Raw genomic sequence first — 14,207 nt, forward strand, 5'->3', positions numbered from 1 at the left:
CCACTTTTTCAGCCCAGATTTTGGGAAGGGAGGAGGGGGGGGAGTGAAATTTTTTCCACGCTTCTTCAAGTACTGGCTGAACTCTTAAATTATTTGATGCAGAAAACAATGAATCAAAAGGCAGACATTTATTTTGTAGACTGTGTTAATATTTGTTCTTATAAAAATACACGGAATTAAAACAAAGTTGAATTTCAATTTTCCCCACAAAACCAACAGAAATTTTAAAAAATGCTATTCAAAGGACATTTCTGAAACAGTATTATACAAAGAGCCAAATAAAATCAGACAGCAGTTGTTTCATAAAATTTTTACCCTTCCAATGCCTAAGCAGTGAACCATAGCAACAAGTAACTTTAAACTAATTAACTCAAAAGAAATTACCTGAAACTCTTGCAAGTTTTCGTGCTCGAGACTCTCCAATGGAATTATTTTCCCAGCACTTCTGAAACTGCATGGAATGCTCAAAGCCCACAAACTTCTGAGATTTTGTATAAACCACAAGGTCTGACAATGCAAGGGCAATCTTTATCTTCTGCACCTAATAATCATCAGATGAATAATGGAATTTAAAAAGTCACAATAATGCATATTTCATTATTATTACTATTAATAATTCACAGAAACAATAATTTTGGATGCATGAAGCACGAGAAAAGATGCCACAGTTAATGAATTTAATAAATATGACCTTTAATAGTGAGATTTGATCTAGTGAGAGAAAATTGAGGTTATTTTGTTCATGTTCATCATAGTAATCATAGGGTGAGTGGAGAGATGCTTCCTAGCAGAATATTCTGCATAGCTTTACAGTTTTCCTGCTTCTAAGATGTTTGCAATAACATCATTTTTCTTGGCTTTTAACATTACTCCTTAAAAATATACCTCCAACTTTCTATTTGTAAATATATGAAATACTAGAAAGGACCAACAGCATAAACTCATCTATAAAATGTAGAATAACAGGAAAATGTTACACTGTGCCAAACAAATCAGTCAAAGGCATATTATTCCTCTAAGCATTGCTCTGAAGTCAGAAAAACTTTTCTTCTTGATTAAGGTCAAAGATTCTCTCACCAAAATCTTAATTTAGTCTTGCTGCATTACCAAAACAAGCAGAAATGACTGACATTTTACCAGGGTCTTCTCTCTTACAGTGAGGCACTACATGACCACTTCATTTTCCACAGCACAACTTGTGAGCTAATTGGGGGCAGTAGCCAGCAGAGAGCTGCTGATGCTAATCATGTTTACATTCCATTAAAGCTTCTGAAGGCAAAGTCTCATCTGACAAAATAACAGAGTTTGCCTCCTCATGGCTCTTAAACTATGCAAAGTTCAAGAGCATTAATTATTCTGAGGCTGTGTCCCACGAGGAGCAATAGGGGTCTGCTGCCATGGAAATCCTGAAAAATGCAACTTTCTGGAGGCAGGCAAAGCCAACAGCATCACTGGGGCACCTTCTGCAGATTCAAATGCTCTCCCACCCCTCCTCCCAAAAGTGGGATAGCAAGGCAAATAGTCCAACAGAGTGGGACCCTGGAAACCACTTCCCCTTCTGCCTGTGAAACATGAGCAGATACTTTTTGTTGCTGCTGTTTAAGAGTATTCCACAATACATTCGCAATGTGTTCCACAATACATTCTCATCTGTAAAAAGGTCCTATCGATAAACTTGAAAACTTTTGCCCAGAAATTTGACATTTCCTGTTCAAAGAAGACTCCATCCTTCCTCAGCATTTTTCCTTGCTGTTTCTCCATGTCAGATGGAATGAGAAAGAAGCAAAAACTTTCACCATCAAATTATACAAAAAAAAAGAGACACTGTTTCTCAGCAAGAACACTGGGCTCTGAGGAACATTGCCAGTTTAGCCACATTTAGGTAATCAGAGCATGATGTGCAAGAGTGACTGGACACTTCAGGTGCTGCTTGACATCTTAAAAAAGTTGAACAAAGCAGTTTCAACTCTGAGAAAGCAACGGATTTTCAATGGTAGAGAATTATACTTGGTTAAAAAAAAGTTCAATTTGACTTTCAGATAGGAGATTACACCCAATTTTTACACTTTTTTCAGAAATAGTGCTTAACGTTAAGTCTCTACATGATAAATGTTAAAATGCCTCTTCAATTCCAGGTGCTGAAAAATGTTTCAGCACAACCAGGAATGTGCACCAAGTTTAATGTAAAAAATCACAGAACAGAAGAAAATAGGGGAAACTATCTGTCTTAAAAATAGACTGGTAGACTTGGGGAAGAAATAGTTAACTCTGCCTGTTAGGAAGTGCTATAAATGTTCTCTATACATAGCTCCAGGGGGCCATGGCGCCAACAAAACACTTGGGTATCTTCATCTTAAATCTACTGCGGTACTGTGCACCTGGGACAAGCACAGAAAGAGGAAAATGGGGTTGAAGTTCAAGATGGGACCAAAGGGAGGTTGGATACTAAAATGTGGTCCAGTCTGACTTTTCTTATAAAAATAGGAAATCTCTGAAAGCTTCAGCTAAAACATGTAATTTCCAAATGCACTGATCTTAGCAATTTTAAAGTTTCCCTTTTAAATTTAGTCTCTATTTTAAGATAATATAGTCCTTCTTAAAAAAAAAAAATCTATGTGTGTTCTCTATATTCAATTGAAGCAAAAGCTACCTTGCTTTTTTTTTGAGGTTGAAGTGAAGATCTACGATCTGCTTTTCTTTTGGAAGGAGTCCTGGGTCCTCCAGGAGGCACGACTTCTGCGTCATCATCATCAGAGGGAACGTCAGAGTCAGACACTTCCTCTGCCTCACCACCATACTCCTCCTCCATCCTGAGCATGCTTTGCTCAAGTGTTCCAACTTTCTTATTTTTTATCAGAACTTTGAATTTTAATGCCTGTAGAAAAGAGGTTTAACAATAATAACTAGAATTATGTAGATTTTTCATCTCTTGGTATTATTTAACTCGTCTTCAAAGTTGTTTATTAAGTATAATGAAGTGAGCTTATAAAATGAAGCAAAATAGATATGAGTGAGGCAGAAGCCAAAGCCAAATGAACCAAACACAATCTGGGGACCAAAGTACACAACAGAATGTGGCTATCTAACCCCATGACTGGAAAAAAGGCTCTCCACCACAGGCACACAGATGCTGAAACTATGAAAACATAAGTAGGAAGTAAGAGCCAAAGGCGAGAGCCAGACAAGATGGAAAATTATATTTTTTCACTATGCCTAAATGTCCTTATATATATATGTGTGTGTGTGTGTGTGTGTGTGTGTATGTGTGTGTGTGTGTACTTATAGACATGTATGATGTTAATTTGGAATGTTTTCATCTATCATTGAGGCTGCAGGAAATTTGTCATTTGATTTGTTGTGCATATCTCTCTTGTGTACCAAATTAAAATTTTTGTTTATACCTTGTGTTCTTTATAGTAGATCCTTTATGCTGATCTTACCCGGTTAAGGGAAACAACAGTTTGGTGATTTTGTCTAAGCAGTTTCTCTGTTTATAAATGAGCATGTATCAACCTCCATAATATATAATGTAAAGGGGGAAAAGCATCTCTCAATTATAGTGATACTAATAACATGGCTTTCATCTATGCAACAGAATTATTTGAATTTATATTTCACTTTGATTACAAAATTATATTTATAGTAAAGCTGTTATTATGTAGCAGACACTCAAATCTACATCTGGACACTGGAGCTGCCAGTGAGTAACAGGACTTACTATGGCTCTTGAATAAAGTGATCCTCAAAAATATTCCTTAAATTTCCTATGTGAAAAGGGAGTGAAAAGGGAGTGTGGCAGGAAGAGGGAACAAATCATTTCACAATAAATGAAAGGTAACTGAAATGCTGTAGTTTGAAGTATCCACTAAGTAAATATAAAAGGTGTGGATGATGAAAACATATGAACCCAAAGTTCTATAATGGAAACCAGAGCCATTATAGGCAAGGACAGAGACATTCCATTCATTGCCATTGTTGCTCCATTGCTCATAATCCCTTTATCACTTCAGATTTCAGGCTGGTAGTTTGCCAGGGTGCCAGTGCAATGAGACATCCCATGCCCAATATCTATCAGTGCCATGCTGCTGGGAGGTTTGATCAGTCTCTCTGCACTGGTGACTCAGAATAAGGATGCCCTTTAACATTTCCTTCATTTCTTATTGATGCACTCTTTTTTTTTTTTCCTTGTGATATTTTTAGAATAAATTTAATATTATTCATGCTAAAATAAATTAAAATTAACCCATATTTTTAAGAGTTCTGAATTTTCCTTTGTATGTTCATATTTCCCAATGTTTAAAAGCTATTCTATCCATTTTCAATCTTGTATTTTGTTATTCACATGAAGACTTAATTCTCCAAATTAAAAAACCAAGCCTAGTATACAGGGGAATAAAACACTTTCTATGGTTACATTATTGACTCCTGTATGCAAATTTCTTTAAATAAAAAAGACTGTAGAATGTGTGTGTAGTTATAAAAAAATGGGTCATGATGTTTTAAGTCAGTCTCTAAAATTCTGTTTACAAGCTGTTAGCAAAAATGTAAACACCCTGAGGTAGGAGGAGTTTTTTAAGGTTTTTTGGGTTTTTTTTCTACAAAGACAACATTTTAAAATCATGACTCATTTTAGAAACAGTCATAAAAATACCCTAGTGATATGAAAATTTGCTATTTTTTGGCCAGAAGAAAATTGTAATAATAGTTACCCCAAATGGTTGAAAGTGAAACACAGAGTGAAAAAATGACATATCAAGGATTTTGTCTGAACTTCAAAGATCTTCAAAAAAACTTACAATAAATGTATGGTTGCAAAATCAGTGACTGTGAAATCTGAGTTCTTTAATTGGTAATCAGCGCTGCTAAGCATGTGACCCCTTTTTTCTCTACAAGTCCAAGTCTTCCAAGAGAGCTGAAAAGTCTTTTAATAAGCTGAAACTCTGAGTATTCACTAAAACTTCTCATTTCTAGTTTTATTATGAAAGGCAAAGTACGTTAAAAATACATTTGCTGATTACCTCTATATAAACTGTAAGCATACTAAAAAATTTAAATATGTAAAACATAATAGGTCTTCCCTAGAGCATAGAGGGACTTCAAGGTTGGCATAAGCAAAAGCCTCAAAGTACAATCAACTGGAACAAATATTTACATAATTAAATGAACAAAAGTCTGGGTTTTTGTATATTCTAGTTAATGTGATGTATAACACAAATCAGCTGAAGCAATGCCAAGTTTCCAAGATAAAAATCACAAGCACTTTGGATCAAGCAAACCCACCTATTGATCTCTGTGATTATGTAATGCAAAACTTCACTTCCCAAAAATGTAAGGAATAAACCCTGGATTTGAGATATAAGTATTAAAAAAAGAATAGTTTCTCCAGTTTAAATTTAACTTGTTTTTCTCCCTTCTCCTCTCCTTACCAGCTGTAGGTGCTTAGTTAGAGGAATATCAAATCCTGAAAATCTTGCTAAGTAACAAGGTTAAAAATCTCTTCTGACTTTTACATAATATTCTATTTCAAGAATTGTGTTGCTGCCTTAAATTCTGATACAGGATGAAGATGCAACACCTCCTGTGAAGTCTAACACAGGGAAAGGTTTTGAGACAATGACAAGATTTGTTAAGTACAACTGTTAAAAAAACCCAACACCAGCTATCTTTAACAATTCAAGAGAATCACACTTAGTGAAGTGTGACTGGATGTCTTTGTGGCAGCCTTATAAATCACAATTATCAAGATACTTTAATACTACCAGCAATGTCTGAGCTCTGGGCAAATAGATATTAATTATATCAGGAGCAGCATTTTAGCTAGCTCATAGCAAGTTTTCATACAACACATTTACCCAGTGAGAAGCACCCTACCACGAAAATTCCACTTCTGTATTGTGCTCTGTAGTAAACTTCAGGCAAGTCTCATCCAAGGTGAACAGCTGTGCTACAGCTGAGATGATATTCTACAAAGGCAGCTAAATCTCTGGACGGATTGGAAAGAAATCCAAAGGATGAATGTGGAGAAAGATGGTTGCAGGTTGGCCAGGATATTAAACCAGTGTGCTCAGAGTCCTCATGGCAGATTCCTTAGCAAAGCTCAGTGTTCCAAGAAGACACCTTGACAAACAAACAACCTGATTTTTAGACACCAAATAAACCATCAACCTGCCTGGGTGATGATATAAAATATGGCAATGTCTTGCTTTTAGTTGCCTCCTGCAGTTGCTTTACACTACAGGGAACCTATTGCCAACAGATAATGGCTGTCACATGTTTACCACATTTCTGGGAAAACCATGTTCCCTCAAGAAGAGCACAATGCCTAAAAATAGTGAAGGAATTAGATGAGCCTTCTATAAGTACTCAGTACAGCCTAGAGATTCTAGTAATTTTATGAGAAACAATGCTGGTTTTCGGGGGTTTTTTGAGGTCATCACCAAGACATACCACATTCTCATATCTTTCTTCTTCTTTTTGTAAAGAATAGATACCACAGACTGATTGAAAGGCAAGAGAAATGTTTTGAATTGCTAAGAAGCAAAGACATTTCTGATGCAAAGACTTGGTCAAGGTGTTTGCATATTTGAAATTCCCAAAATAAATAGGAATTCCTCTCATAACTGAAGGAACAGAATCAGATATACTAAAGCAGGCTTGATCTTGAATTTCTCAGTGAAAACACTCACTGTATAGAGAAAGCTCCTTTGTACACTGAGTAGATAAAGCTGAAGAAAAGTGGGAACAATGAGTCCTGGTTTATGGGGTTAACTGGTTTTCCCCATAATAGCAGAATTTAAAATGTCCATAGCCCATAAAGTTGTACTGGAGACTTTCTATTGATCTTTCTCAAGGAGATCATTAAATAGATCCTTTTATTTGGACACCACAGGTTTAACAACCATAGGAAGCCTTGGCAATCCTGGCCAGAAGTGCTTGTGAATCACCACAATACAGTAATTGATCTTGCAGCTGTGTGGTAAACATTAAAGACAACTTGTAAAATCACAGTAGCTGCCATTTCCCATTCAGTTAATCACACATCAATTCCAACTTTGTGACAGGAAACCTGCAAATAATAAAAGTTCCCTAACTATCTGATATATATATCCTGTCAGCAGTGCAAGGCAGTTCAATGCACCACAATGCAAAATAATAGAGGAACAAATCTTCATCAAAGCAGTGTGTTTACATTCTTTTCTGTGTTACATTGGATGCCTACATGTTTCTTTCAATTGCTGTCAAATTTCTTTGAGAGGAAGGACACAGCAGGGTAAGTATATCTTCTAACATATATTTAACACAATTTTTTGATATTTTCTAAGTTCAACTGTGAATTGCTGCATAAGACACTTCATTCCTTCACTTTCTATCAGCACATCACCAGGAGTGCTGGTGCAACCTGCAGGGATGTCTGGCACCAGTCAGTGATGCCACATCTAATTTAGTGCAGGAACTGACTCAAAGGACCTGATATTCCAGTGAATATGAGAGGAAGTTCATGAAGTCTCTTCAGAAGCACCATGATGGCCAAGACTGGGAACAGAGAATTTTATCAGATCTGCTGCTTTGGGTGGCAAAACATTTGCCCTGCAAAAAGGTAGAATAGATAGATGAAGCTTAAGGGCAGCCTCAGTTTCTCATGGGATCAGGTATGTATGAAAGAAAGAAAGAAACAGAGCAAAAGTCTTCTCTTTCCTTCATATGTAGAGGAAGAATTGTGTGTTGAGATGCTACAGCATACAGGAATTGCAGGGAATTAACAATATCAATATAATCAGCTGGAAGTGTGAATATATGACCGAGGGCAAAGAATTAAAAAAATAACTTTCTTCCTGAAATTTTCTGGGGTTTGTTTATTCAGATGAAGGAAGTGTTGGGAAAAGCAGACACAAGAAGTGTTCAGTGATCCTCCACTACTATTTTCTGGCCCTCCACGTGATTTTCACTTTGAATTACAATGGTAGGAGACTTCATTGCAAGGTGGTCCAAGGAACCAACTAAGTGGGTTTGTTCCTCATTTTAACCTCCTTCCACACACACAAAATCGTCTCAGGGGACAAAGGTATAGCTCAAGATCTACTTAAAGAAGGAGGTAGAAGATTGACCATATAAGAGAAGAGAAAATAATTTCCATGGAAGCCTCCAAAACCTAAAAGGAACCTGTAATTGGGAAATGTTTCTCTGAAGTGTTGTGAGAAACCGTATGTTTTCCCACTTCATCTACACAAAAGAGAACCATTTAATTCTGATCTTGAGGAACACTGAGGTGGCTTTTTCCCTATTAGTGCTCATGCTCCATCTTGAAAAAAATGGAGCAGTAAATTATATAGGTGACAGCTTTTTTTCCCACACTAACTGAGAATCCTTCCCACAAAGAGCATTTTAAATTCATCATTTATGATTCTGTAACATCTCCTTTGCACAGCTTAAGCAAAGCAGTCTGAAGACTAAATTCAGAATTTGGCTTTCTAAAATCATAACAAATTTAACCAGGCCTTGAAAATGCCTGGTTAAGGTCCCAAGCTTTAAAGATGTGATGCCACTAAATTCCTTTTGAACATGGACTAAAGTTGTTTTTCAAAAGGATGCCAGCCAAAAGTCAAGCTGACTACTGAATTTACAAATTCTGCCATAGCTACATATTTCCATTGCTAGGTAAAATCCTACTGATTTTTCTAACATGCTTGATAAGTACATTTAGGAGAAATGGAGATGATCCTAATTTATGTTCATTCTCAAGATAATAATTTATTAAATTCAAACTTTTGTAACCAGCTGAGGACAGTGGTGGTATTTAGGTAATCCTTACACCTGGCACAAATGGGAAATATGTCTGGCAATTCTTTAATATGTTGAAAGTTCAGGAGAATAAATCTCACCAGTCAGCATTTCCATACTTATAGACCCAGCAATCCATTTTCAGGCAAAACTGACTCATGAAAACTTTAAGCTATGGAAATATAAAGTATGAATTCCCTATATCACAGTAACCATATGGTAAGAGACATATATCATACACAGTAATATTTTTAAGTGATTCAGTGATTCCATGTTCACTGATTTTGTGCTTGCTTCAGAGGGTGTATGATCTTTGGACATCTCCTACACTGAATCCAGCCATGCTTTGAGAAGCTTTAAAACAAGCCCTCTTGTTTGGTATAGTTTATATTTTTTCCTAATTGAAAAAGCAGTTTTTAAGGCATCAAAATTATATTGGACACCATGATGTAAAAAAATATAATGGTACAATAAAAACAAAAGGCGGATAAATGTGAATATTAAATAAATTTATAACAACATTGTTATGGAAATAGAAGAATATGGTAATACTTTAACACATCTTCTGGACAGATTGCTTCAAAAATATTTTTCCTTGAGAAATCCTTTGAAAATTACAACCTTTTGTGTGTTTTTTTTTCTTATGACCGTGCTTCCTCTCCACATTTTCATTTGCATTTTTTTTAGCTACTGTAAAAAAAAAAAGTGTAAAATATAGCTATCACTAGCAACAGTGGCAAGCCTAAATAAGTATTTTGTATATATGCATGTATTTGTGCTACAAGAGATTTAAAAAAAAAAATTGTCCTTGAAAGAAAATTATGTGCAAAGACTGGAACTGTGGACATTTATTTGTTTTAGCTTGCAATAAAATTTTCAATACCCATCTAATTGCCTTTTCTGATTTCATATCCCAGGGGTCTCAGGCCACCAGCTGAGGAACACTGTCTTGGGGAGAAGCACACTGAGAAAGAGAATGGCTTTGTAGTAGTAGAACACCAAGAAAAACTTCATTATCACTGTTACTGACAAAATGAAATCCTGGGTCAGGTTTCCATTTCAATAACAAGTTTAAATTTCAGGAATTTCCTTCAATTCAAACAAGAAAAAATAAATCAGCAGATAACAGATACAGCAACATGTGCATCTTTCCATGGGGCTTTTTTCTGCTGTTTAAATTGTTTTGTTACTAACTGAAGTCTATTTCTGACACCAGATGTAATCCATAAATTCAGTTCCAGAGGATTAAGAACAAAAAAAGTGAAGAACCCCACAATTTTTTCCATTTTTTTAATAGAGAAAAATGAAAACTTATTACCTCAGGAGAAGGCAGTCGTGTCATATCTACCTCACCATTAAGTGGTGAAGAAAGAAGTTTGTCACCTAGAATACTTTTCAAGCAGACTGCCATCACTTCCTGCTGTTTAGGGCTGCAGTGGTTCTCCAAAGACAGTACAACTGGATAGGCAGATGACTGGAAACATAATTTTGGGATGTTAGTATTAATAAATAAAAATGAGAATAATTGCTTTTCCAAAATATCTTACAAAAGTCCCCTCGGCAATCTGTATTTACCTTCATTTTCAAAGCATGCAGAATATAGATCAGTTGTTTCAGGTTAGTAAGGCAATAGAAAAAGCTCACATTTGTGGAAAAGAGAAAGCACAATTGAAGAAGAAAAAAATGCACCTTCAGAAAGCTAAAGCAGAGCTGGACATAGGCACAGGTGTAAAAAGAACTGCTTTGTTTTGGTTTTAAAAGGTAAAATCAAATTCTAAAATTAAAATTGACAACATAAAACAAGATTAAATGTCTTTTGCTTTTGTTTGTGACAGATTTTTTGAATTGCTTTTCAAGCTGATAGTCTCCCTAAAGCTTGTTCAGAAATTATTACTTCTGCAAAGACAAGCTATGCATTTTTTAAAATTTTTAATAATACCATAAACATTTCTAGGGACAGTCTACACTTTACTCATCACAGTACTCAAGCAAGGGTAATTGAGTAAAAATTAAAGATGAAAGGTGAAAAGGGGAAATTGAGTAAAACCTAGATAATAACTCAAAAGAAACATATCCATTTAAACATACAAATAAATCTCAGCAGTTGACAGTAATAATGGTGGCTACCAAAACCATAGTCTGAATGAAATCTTTGCTCAGGCAGGACCTAAATTGTCAAGAAGGAAAACCCCATTTTAGTTTTTCCTGTCTTTACATTTTGTCCCATGAGCTTTTGTTAAGAGAAGCAGAGCTCAGCTTGCATGGACAGCTGGTACCAACCATTACCTGTTGTGATTTTATAATCTCATTGGCACTTGGGCTTGAGAAATAAAGTTTGCATTAGAATTAAGCACAATATGTTGTGTATTAGTGAGAATAGGAGAGTTATATCCAATGAGTTTTGAAAAACAATGGAATAAAATAATGGTTTTAATTTCACTTTTAAAATCAGAGATTAATAAAATTGTATACAGAAAACTGAAGAGAAAAAACACAGCTTTCATTAGCACTGAGAAGGCTAATAACACATGTGTAAAAATCCACATAAATTTACGATCATGGATGTATAAATTCAGACACACAATGCTGGCCTGATTCTGAGATTTGTATTAATATTCATACAGCACTTGCTTTGAGCAGGAGTTTTGCCAAAAGCCTATACAAAAGCCTGAGACAGTGCCAAAAACTCTCCAGATTTCAGTGCTTTCCCAGAGATAGGCAGAAGGAACCTTGCCCTGTGAGTCACCTGACCAAAAAATCAGTAACTGCTAACGCTTATCAGGTCAACATTCAAAATAAAAAGAGAGGAAATGGAAAACAAAGTCTCCGACTCATCTATTATCTAAAATTATTGTCTATTTCACAAAGTCACATATAGGATATAAGACAGACTGATAGCAGTAGAAGAATAAGTGACACAAAAACCGTTAAAAGATATAAAAAGGGAGAAAATGTCAGACCAATTCTGAAGTAGCTCTTCAATTTATAATCAATCCTTGTTTAAATGATCTGAGGTGAGAATTACACCCAAGAAGCTGAGCAAGATCACCTGAATCCTTTGCACTAAGTTTGGTGTATATTCATTATCAGGAAAAATGATTATGATTCCTTTAAAAGTTTTTAAAATACATTAAGAACAAATAGCACACTTGCTCTGTAATTAATTTTAACAATGCCCATTGCCACATGCTCTGTTTCATATTTTTTTGCCCTGGATAATCTATAAGAGCCGTGTCCCTGGCTTAGTCAAAGCCACCATCCCAACTTATTTCTGCAGACATATATCTATACATACCATAAATGCATACTTGTCAATCACATGAATTACAGAACGAAATGGGATTTTGCTTGTTAAAGTGTGACCATGGTACACAATAGGTTCGTTGTTTTGGCCATCCCAGCAGTCAATCTCCAGGCAACGACATCCTTTTAGGAGAGCACTTCAGAAGAACAAGAGAAATCATTTCACAGCCAAAAGATAGCATACTTTTCTATACAAGTTGATGTATTTCTTTTTACAAGCACAGCGATCAATTATAGGAAAACCACCTCAGTTTCATCATAAATAAAAATAAACCCTACAGAATTGTACATATATGAGACACACATATTTTCTGTTGCTTATTCTAGGTGTGTTATATAATAAACTTTCTTAGAGCACTAAAGAATATGGGATTACCGGAATTATCTTCCTTAAAATGAGGGTCAAATATTTCAATAAAGGAATTTTGGAATAAAGAAAAATTTTCACTTAAAACAGAAAAATAAATATTTTAAATGGTCTTTTGTGTTACTCTACCAAACTTGCTTGCAATTTTGAGAATGCCTGTATTTAAAGATCCATTGCACTTAGAGAATCAGGTTGCACTTTGTCTTTACATAAGTCAGTTCTCCCCAGCCCACATTTGTAAGAGAGAGTGCTAAAGTTTCTCAGGCACCTTGACTTTCCTGATTTAATTTTAATACATTAGTGGCATCCCTTAAATTCTTAGGTTTCTAATATTTGACTTGCAACTAACTGAAACATTCCTTATAAACCCTTTCACTTAATTACCAATCTGTCTTTTACACGCTGCTTTTCACACATTAACAATATGTCAAATATGCCTCTAGCTGATTTTAGCATTTTCCTCACACAAATAATAGATAAAGAGGAAAAGAGAGGGGGCTATACACTCTTTGCAATTACTTTCAGCAATGCAGCATTCACATAATGGAATTTTAAATATTGTTAATTATTCAGTACTGTTTCTGATAGTTGCAGGTCATTATAGAACATTAGGAGAGCAACCAAAAAAAATGAGTTCAGATAGATGATGGTTCCAACTGCTTTCTCTTCACTAAAGCAGTACAAATAATAGGAATTCTAGACACAGCTCTTCCTAATTCTTAATATATCCTGCACTCAGTGTTGCCTTTGTTGCACAATGCATTTCCATCTTCTCTGCCATCCTGGTCCTACTCCTCCTCCTGGAGTCACACACTGCAGAGGTTCCTCCCCTCCTGCCTGCTTGAATGTCCACGTTTTGTGGTTTTTGTACTGCCCACGTGCACTCACCACAAATGTTCTTGACACAGATACACTCCAACACACATCCTCTATATTGAACAGATTAGAGCTTGCCCAGGATTTTTACCTTTCTTTCAGGGAGTTATTTATTTTTGCACAGTGTGTTGAGATTAAAAACTGATTTAATCATGTACTGTACACCATACTATAGATTTCATTTGCTGCAAGGTTGACTTTCTGAGATGTAAGTGAAAAAAATAAATTGTTTCCAGACTATGAACAGATGGTTTGGCAAATATATTGAAAAGTGTGCACATAAAATAAAATACCACTCTCACATTTTCAACTTGTATCTTTGATGGCTTTGTCCCTTTTTGCCAAGTAGGAGTGTATGTGACTTAGCAGTCATTTCAAAAAAGCCAAAGAATATTTAAAACATTAAAAAACAATGTCTAAATACCTGGTATATCCCCATAAATGACTGGGTCCCATTAGTTGGTCAGCTATCAAGTAGGTGTTGTGAGAAGATGAAATAAAATAGTCACACAATGGCTGGGTCATGTCTTGATAGACGCTCCTGTGCTGGTTTTTAAATATTGAACATTCGTCTGAGTTCATGTACCTTATAAATCCTTCAAATGACATCTGCCTTCTCTTCCTCACTGCACAAAAACAAAAGGAAAAACATCTCTGTCAGGAAGCCTGTCTGATGGTTGTATCTATGTATCTATGTCCTTTCTGAAATTTTTAATACCCAGTTCTGAACACTGCTGAAGGTTATACAGCACAACACTTTCCTGAAATTTTAAAGTTCATAACAAATGTATAAATAACTCAAAAATCAGATACATGTGACTCTGGAGCTGAATTGCTGGGGTTCAAACTTCTGAGAGGAAATAAATGTGTTTTGACACTTTTA

General features: G+C 35.5%; 1 protein-coding gene across 1 annotated transcript in view; it reads right to left on the reverse strand.

Moving 5' to 3' along the window:
• Window positions 1-14,207, reverse strand: part of PLCZ1 (phospholipase C zeta 1) — a 45,230-nt gene that overhangs the window by 19,348 nt on the left and 11,675 nt on the right. The window contains exons 4-8 of the mRNA XM_058023309.1: window positions 13,749-13,950; window positions 12,074-12,218; window positions 10,097-10,252; window positions 2,651-2,875; window positions 385-541 (exon numbers count right to left, since the gene is read on the reverse strand). Coding sequence (XP_057879292.1) covers window positions 385-541; window positions 2,651-2,875; window positions 10,097-10,252; window positions 12,074-12,218; window positions 13,749-13,950 — 885 coding nt within the window. The remainder of the gene's footprint in view (window positions 1-384; window positions 542-2,650; window positions 2,876-10,096; window positions 10,253-12,073; window positions 12,219-13,748; window positions 13,951-14,207) is intronic.

The sequence above is a fragment of the Melospiza georgiana genome, chromosome 4 (assembly GCF_028018845.1).
Source record: "Melospiza georgiana isolate bMelGeo1 chromosome 4, bMelGeo1.pri, whole genome shotgun sequence".
Lineage (NCBI taxonomy): Eukaryota > Metazoa > Chordata > Aves > Passeriformes > Passerellidae > Melospiza > Melospiza georgiana.